The sequence below is a fragment of the Hibiscus syriacus genome, unplaced genomic scaffold, assembly GCF_006381635.1.
Source record: "Hibiscus syriacus cultivar Baekdansim isolate YM2019G1 unplaced genomic scaffold, ASM638163v2 tig00111008_pilon, whole genome shotgun sequence".
Lineage (NCBI taxonomy): Eukaryota > Viridiplantae > Streptophyta > Magnoliopsida > Malvales > Malvaceae > Hibiscus > Hibiscus syriacus.
In genome coordinates this window covers 124,304-133,162 of record NW_024062951.1, presented here as the reverse complement: position 1 = coordinate 133,162, position 8,859 = coordinate 124,304, and the positions used below count along the sequence as shown (strand labels likewise).

Here is an 8,859-nt window from a genome sequence, read left to right as displayed (position 1 = left end):
GTGAAAATCAAACACGATAAATGTTAAACGGTTCAACATTTAACTCTGAATAATTTCATTCTACAGTAAACAAATAACCCCTTAATAACGAATTACCCATAAATGGCAGGTGCAATTGAAACAAACTAAGTCAAACATTAATAGGAGAGACCCAATCATAAATACCGACATGAAAATCATGTTAAATCATTCTTATCTATTTTTAATAAAATAGAATAAAAAATCAACACATAAATTCATATGTTAACACGTGAAAATTATGGAATTAATCACAAACAATTATTTTATTTTATTTTGGATAAACTATAAGTTTAGAATCTCAACTATTATTTCTATTATGTTTTAGTCACCTAACTATTTTTTATTTCAAAATCATACATAATATTACATTTTAATTTCATCTTAAGAACAACTCACGGTTAAAAAATTAACGATAAATTATATCATCATAAGGTAATATTATGTCATCATTAAAAAAAGTTAAAAAAATATTATGTCAATGGTTCGATTAATTTTTAACATTGAGTAATCAAAATAAAACCAAAACATATCATTAATTATGATTTTGAAAGAAAAAAAATTAAATGACCAAAATAAATAAAAATGATACTTGAGGTACTAAACATACAACTTACCATTTTATTTTTTTTCATTAAAGGGTGCAAGAACTAAGAATGAAAAGGATACTTTAGTCCGTATGAAATGATTGGACCAACCATATTTGTGACATGCACTCATGGTTGAGCTATAGCTTGAGAATAATTGAGACATAATGAGAAACAGCCTAGGCTATTTGACCAAAAAGCCCATAAGAACAAAAAATTTAGTATAATATATATTTATGCCTTGAAAGTAAGAATGGTAACATTGTTTAAATAACAAAATTCGCTATTCCCTTTTATCATACAATCCCAACCGTTCATCATCTAATTAATAACATAAAATGACCAAAATAAAAAATCGGAAGGTAAAGAGGGAAGGACCAAGGAGAGGGTTGGGGCTTTTATCTACGGTTGCTGTACATTCAGATCAGAGGATCTTAACCTCTTGGCTGGCCGCTCGACTTGGCTACTGGAGCCGGGATTATCGGAGCGCGTATCACAGCTGCCACAAGCAGCTGCATCGAGGACGCCGACTGGGCTTGGAGGCGCGGGTGACGGCTCGACTCTTGGGTTCTTGAGCCGATCAGATGGACACGTGTCGATCATGTATTTCTCCATTAGTTGGTGACAGCTTCTCACCGTTTCCTATCCCCAAGCAAAAAAGAAAAAGAAGAAAATAAAAATCACAACGAGATTTTATAATTTTTTACACAGCTTTCGATGCTTCCCTAATCTTCGAAAAACCCGCACATAAAAAGGGAATATTTTTAAAATGACCATTAAAGAAACATAAAATATACTTAAGTCCTCTTAAAACACACACACAAAGTACGTACTTTGTTTACACTCTCGTGAAAGAAGGCGTCGTCAGTCGGAAATTGTGAACCCTCCCCGGCAGCGCAAAACACGGCGGCTGCCGCCATCGTCGACGGCGTGAATTGCAAGAAATCAATAACTGCAAATACCCAAAAAGAAAAACAACATCAAGACTCAAACGACATATAAAACAAATTGAACTAAAAGCTTTTTGTAGTTTAATTGATAGATCTACAGAATTATTATATACCACGAGTGGTGCTGAGAATGAGATGGGAAGAAGCAGAGATAAGAGAATCAAATGAATCGGGTAATAAGCTGGAGAACGCAGAGAGCTTGGAAACGAAGTGATGGAGATAATCAAATGGAGTAACGGAACGTAGTCTCCAATTGAGAATGGCCATCACACGAAGCTCCATTCTCTGGATGGTTTTAGGCTCAAAAACGAATCTGGGTTCCAGCACTTGAAGGTCCAGCAACGATGGCACCTCCAGTTCCTCCATTTTCGCTGCTAAAGATAAACAAGCCACAGATAGAAGCTGAAACGGCCATCCATTTTCTAGCTACATACCAAATCAAAGAAATTAAGCAAAATGGTAGACTAATTTTTTGTTCATTTTTAATAACAGTAGGAAACCAGTGTTTACCGGAAGAGAATGGGAAGAGAGGAAACGGTCTAAGTAGTTGACCGAGAGAAACGCCGTTACTGGGCTGAAATTATAGTATGCATGCACCTGCATTGCCTCACCGCATCAAAAACCAGTAAAAATTGAATATATGTCTATGTATACGTTTATATACACACGCTTAAGATAGGAAAACGCGGGGGGGGGGGTACCTTTAGGATCCAATTGATGGAATCTTGGCGGGAAATGACGTCGATGGAACGTTGCTGGCAACGGTGGAGGTAATCGGAGAAAGGCATGTGATGGAATTCCGAGTCGATGAGTTTGGAAATGGTTTCCTCGTCGGACGGTGGATAACTGCGTAAAGTTTGAGATTGACGGTGGGAAGACGTGTAGTGTTCCGGAGTTACCACTTCAACGGCGCCATCACCGGATCTGCTGGTGGTGGAGCTACTACTATCAGCAGCTGCAGAGGAGTTGCTAGAGTGAGTCGAGTGAGAGAGGGGCATCATCTGGTTGATGTAACGATAAAGTTGCAGTTGTGGCAAAGGCGTTTAGTGGAGGGATATCAGCTTTTGCGATGGCGGCGGCATTGATAACGGAGACGGTGGTGTGGAGGAGTAAATCGATATTGGTGGTGGTATCTGGTTTATAATTGGCTTTGGTTTCAATGACTTCTGTTCCTGTTCAGTGTTTTTCTGTTCAACAAAGTTCTTTTCCCATTTTTTTCCTTTTTAAAATGAATATTATTCGGTCTTTTAAATATACACTTAAAATCGAATGACGAAGTGGACTGGATCACTGTGATATGTGATAAACAAGTTTAATATTAAATATTCAGTTGAAATTAGTCTTAAATTACTATTAATCTAATAATAAAATATATTGTATTCTGATAAAAAAGTATTTAAATTTAAACCGTGAGGATAATATTATTAGGTGTATTGATATTGAGTAATAAAGTAAAGTATATTTTAAGGAGATAATTCAAGTTCAAAACAATTATAAATTTCAAATATAAATAATAAAAATAAAAAAATTAATTTAATTCTATGCAATTTACATTCTCTTACCTTATTAAAAAAAATCAAATAATGTTAATTTATAAAAGGTTTTTAGTAAACAGAAGATTGGAGTCATATTTGTAAAGGCAATTTATTCAATCAGTTGAATTGGTTATTAATAGCTAAAAGATAAAAAGAAAAGGATTTGTTTAGATAAAATTTATAATTAATAAAATCTTAAAATATTTATTTATTTATTTATTTATTCGATCAGATTAATTATAATATTTAATTTTTAATAATAATTTTTCAATCATATCATAGTGGATTTAATCCGAAATCTAATTCAAAAGAATTAAAAATTACGAAATAATTAGATTATATGTATGTAGAAGTACGTTGTATATGTTTCGGTGAAATTATATCGTGACCAATTCTTATATTTAATTAATTGATCCATTAATTGAACTAAATTTAAAGTATGTCTTTTAATTAGATTAAAAATAAACACTAAACACTCATAATTTAAAGAGTTAAAATTATTTTAGTCCGAAGAATATATCGATTCAAATTCTAAATAAGGGACAATTAATCTCCTTAACTATTAGGACGATGAAGTTATCTATCAATATATTAAATATTAATCACTTTAAGGCTATAAATTTTTTGTTTGATGTTTAAAATTATATTAATTGATGAACTATTTTAACACTTTCTTCTAAAAAAATAATGCATTCATTGTAAGAGTGATTATAAATGTTTGATATAATTTCATTATTTCTACCCATTATCTATTTTGCTTGTGTGCATTGCATTTCAAACATACTTAAATTTAGAGTCGGTCCAATGAGTTTTAATATCATGGGCGAGATAATAATTTTATGCCCCTATAATTGTACTGTATAATAGACAAAACATAAATAATTTTTTTAAAACAAAAATGTAATAGAAATTATAGTCAAACAATATAATACTAATACAAACCAAAACCTACAATGCTACAAATATCACCTAAAATGATGCCTTCGTGCATTTTTTGAACAAAAAAACTTTATTAGTTTACGATAATCAAGACTTTGTAAAAATTGACTTTCGATGCTTAGAATTTCTAATCCGTTCAAGCTATCTTTAGTCATCGTGCTTCGAATATAGGATTTCAAGAGATTCAATTTTGAAAAATTTCTTTCCGCGGAAACAACCGTAACCGGTATCTTCAACAAAATTTTATATGCTATCAACACATTAGGGAACATATCTATTCTTCTTGCAAACTCCATTATCTGAATAGATGTCCATGGACTTTCACTTTTGTGTGCTTTATCCGGCAACATTTTCTGCAAAATTTGTAAATCCATAAATAAATCTTTTCTATCAATACAAATTCTTCACCATTTGTCAAATTGGACTCAAGATTTTAAACAACATTTTTTTAGTTCGTCATCAAGTAATGAAATTAACTTTGAACCATCAAACAAAAAACTAAAAATAGGCTCGAAATGTTGCATTTATTCAAATCTACTTTTCAATTGAACAAGAGCCATATCTACAAGTAATCCTTTCGAAATGCTTCTTGAGAAGATTGTTGTTCTCTTTCGGCATTTGAAATTTCATCAAATTATTTTTTCTATAAGAAATATGTTTTTTTAGGAAATTGAGGTTCAACACTAATATTATATGTTATTTCTTTAGCTTCGTTAATAGCATTGTCAAACCCAATTTCCCTATATGCTTCAAAATAATTAATTAACCACTCTAAGTTTTTAACCGCAACATCAAGAAGCATATCTTTGGATTGTAATGTCTTACTAACCAAATTAACTCTAAACAAAATTTCATGTCATATAACTAAACTTAAAATAAATTCAAAACTAGAAAGTTTTGGGCTAATTTTTTGGGCCAAATATATATACATACACACTATAAGCACTAGAAAACTGATGTTCCCCTCAAACATATTGTCATGAGATAAGATTCATCTGGCACATGTATTGGGCCGGGCCTACTTAAATTTGATGAGTAATATTTTACGACTCATATTTTATGTGATTTTTTTGAGTTGAGTGGAATTGTTCGAGTTTTTTTTTTAAATTTAATTATAAATATTTATAATATTATGGTACTATTTGATTTTAATCTAAACGATTTTCTACAATCATATACGATACACATATATATTTCTTCATATGCGATATACATATATATATTAATGTAGAGTTGAGAGACTCGATTGAAACTTGAAAACTAATCGACAATTCACTACAAAATTTAGGTTATTCTAGTTTTATTTTATAACTTGACTCAAATTTATTTTTTAAAAATCGGGTCGAGTTTATGAAATTACGAGTTGAGTCAAATCGAAAATTCAATTATTTTTAGTCAAATCTAGTTTTACCCACCTTAATTATTAATCATTTTTTGTTCTTACTAATTGAAAATACCATGGATATAATATATCTAACTTAAGTTAAATTTCAATCTAAAAATAATATTACTTGCAAAGAGTTATTTCTAAACACACCCTAATCTCAAAATTTCATAAATGATTTGCTGTCAATTTTTTTAGGTTTATCCAATGAATGTACACTTCTTTTATTGCTAGACACAAGTATAATAAAGTATACTTGAATTTAAACATTATTGCAGCTTAATTAAATAAACATCTGATGATGGATTTGGTACAATATAAATTATTATATTTAAGCAATAATAAAGATTTTTACTTAAATTAAATTAGAAAAATATGTAAATATATATTTTTAATATTTTTTTACATTATATTTGTGAACACTTATGAAATTTTAGTACAAAATTAATTACGGTTCTGACTTTAAATTTCATCGCTACCCTTACAATAATTACAAGACAATGTAGATCGGTTTCTACAATCACATCGATAAATAACATGTAAAACAATCATTGCATGTTACCTTCTGAATTGTAGTTTGTATTATTATTGTAAGAAAATGAAACAGCAAGTTAAATAGTTTTTTATGGGTAAATTATATAAATGGTCTCTTGATTATATGATATTGTTTTGTTGAACTCTTCGACTATTAAAAGTTACAAAATGATATTTTAGTTATAAAGAGTTGTTTTGTTGAGTCCATCGATTATTAAAAGTTAAAAATTTGTAGCTCGACTGTTCATTATGTTTCAAACTCGTCCTTTTTCGTTAAAAAAATTACGACAATCTGAGTTGGACGTTAAACTGTATGATCTCATAATCTCAAACGAGTATCATATCTCAGTCATCATGTTAACGTCTAATTCAGGCGACATTTAATTTTTTTAATGGAAAGGACAAGGAAATATAATGAATAGTCGGTTGATCATTTTACAACTTTTAATAGCCGATGGACTCAACAAAATAACTCATTATAGTTGGAGGAACATTTTATAACTTTTAATAGTCGAATGGCTCAGCAAAACAATATCATATAATCAAATGATCATTTGTGTACTTTAGCTTTTTTAAGTAAGTTTATTTAAATTAAAATGGATTATACAATACACTAGTCATATAATCCGATGTATTATTGATTTGTCTTTCATCTGATCCCTCACTAATCACTATAGGACATTATTTTATTAAGTCCCTCGACTATTAAAAATTATAAAATAGTCATTCGATTATTCAAATGTTCTAAACTCATTCTTTTTTTCTCATTAAAATAATTGATGATCGTCTGAGTTGAATGTTGACATGTTTACTATAATATAATAAAGTCATATTTTAAATACCTAGTGACATCAAAAAGAACGTATGTACCAAACTGAATCTTGAAGCCCATTTAAGCACCAAATTATATTTTTACCCTAAAAAGTTAACTTTTTTGATTGTTTGTTACAAATGAAAAAAAATCTGATTTTTAGTCAATTTGTATGGTTTTGAATTTTTGTTACTATTTATGATATGTTTTCTAATAATTTTATTCACTTTTATAATTGAATTGCCAATCAGGAGATTTGGGTTGAATTGAATATACCGATTTATCCAACTTGAATTCCAAGAAATATTTAGTTGGAATTGGATTGACCCGAGAGGCAATTGGGAAGCAAATCACAGCATCAAGAGTTACATCCTTATTTGAAGTAAATTATCCAAATTCTCTTACATTTATGCAATTGTAATATTAAAGGATGATAAATATGTGGCGGAAGGACATTTATTTTTTTTATATTTAAATTTAAATTAAATTTGAGTTATGTCTATCAGGTTCAGGATGGACCGAGTTTATTGAATTTTTAAATATTGAATTAAGTGATTTTTTATTAATATATTTATATTTAAATCGAATTAGATTGACTGAATCTAATTTTTAAAAATAAATTAAATTAATAATCCAATTAAGAAAAAGAGTTAAGGTCACAGTCAACACAACTTTAAAGGGCCAAAATTCAACCTGAAACGACGATGGGGTTCAACCGTAACCAAAAAAGGGCCGATAACGGGGTATCGACACTCGACTATGAGGGATAAAGAATAAAGCCCTCTACTATCACTATGAATCATTCTCTATTTTTTTAAATAAGTATTTAAATTATAAAATTAATATTTTATTAAAAATTAAAGTAAATAAATATTTTTTCTTAACCTCCTAATTTTCTAAAATTTTGTACCAACCTGTATCGAACAACTCACTTTGATAAAATCAAAACAGGTTATGGTAAAAACTAGTGTGTTTAAGAGTACGTGTCTTAGAGGTGGTGGCTTTGAATGAAGCGGCAGCCATGGCTGTGGGTTATATCAATTATTAATAAACTATCAAGGCTCAGACCAAACAATATTTGTTAGAGTAAATTACATGAATGATTATTCAGCTATGTTAAAAATACTTTTAAAGTTATTAAATATTTTAAAATTATAAAACTAAAATTTTAATTTTATTATAAAATAAATATGGCATCATTAATTAGCAATGTAAAGGTATAAAATTACACATTAAATTAAAAAATAATTCTCATTTGGTCTTTCAATTATGATTAAAATTTTATTTTAATATTTTTCTAATATTTCTAAATAACTACGAATCCATCACTATAATCTATAAATCTTCGAGTTTAAGTGAATAAATCTACTAACTCTGAGAGCTTAGGGTTTATATTTTTGTAATTTTTAGCTTTTTTTTTTATCGATTTTAACTTTCATATTTATTAAATATAAAACCACTTCACCTCAATTTACGAATGAAACAAATTAAGTCAATCAATAAATAATATATAAAAGAATATTATTTTTCTTTAAAATTCAAAGATCGAGTAACTGCATCTATAAAATTTTTGTACACTATCAATAATTAAAAATAATTATAAATAGATACTGTATTTTATTCGGTAAACAAAAATTTTGCTTATTTTATCCGTAAACGAAAGCATTTTACATAAAAAATTATTCAACAAATGATTATCGATAAATTTAAAAAAAAAGTTTATATGTGAAATTTTCTTTTTACACCGTGAAACAAATTGAACGAGAAATTTTATAATAAATAGAGATACTTGCATATTTGTTTTATGGAATCAATGTTTAATAGTAAGTCGCTAAATGCATACAACAATGTGTTATTTGCATGTTAGCATACGCGGCATAGTTGGATCCACCACCATTACCTGTCAAAGAAACCCATCAAATTGCAAAGTTAGTAGGCTGCAAAATAAAGGAAGAAAACAGTCCATCAGCTAAAAAGACAAAACAAAGGCTAACAGAAAGGAGAACAGACCTTCTCCATTTAGCCCCTTCTCTTACACCAATAACCCTTCAACAAAAGGTCAAAACGGGACTCAAGCCTACCTCATCCAACTTACAGCAAG

At 29.1% G+C, this 8,859-nt stretch overlaps 1 protein-coding gene across 2 annotated transcripts; it reads right to left on the bottom strand.

Annotated features, from left to right (window-relative positions):
- Positions 1-843: 843 nt before the first annotated feature.
- Positions 844-2,714, bottom strand: LOC120149692 (cyclin-D4-1-like). Of its 2 annotated transcripts, XM_039162425.1 has the most exons (6): positions 2,257-2,714; positions 2,066-2,152; positions 1,669-1,981; positions 1,439-1,557; positions 972-1,247; positions 891-933 (listed from the first exon to the last, which is right to left on the bottom strand). In XM_039162425.1, the coding sequence occupies exons 1-5, from the start codon at positions 2,554-2,556 to the stop codon at positions 1,008-1,010; spliced, it is 1,059 nt and encodes a 352-aa protein (XP_039018356.1). In that variant the 5' UTR covers positions 2,557-2,714; the 3' UTR covers positions 891-933; positions 972-1,007. The 2 variants fall into 2 exon arrangements, with proteins under 2 accessions (XP_039018355.1, XP_039018356.1); XM_039162424.1 differs by having other exon boundaries at positions 844-1,247.
- Positions 2,715-8,859: the final 6,145 nt, after the last annotated feature.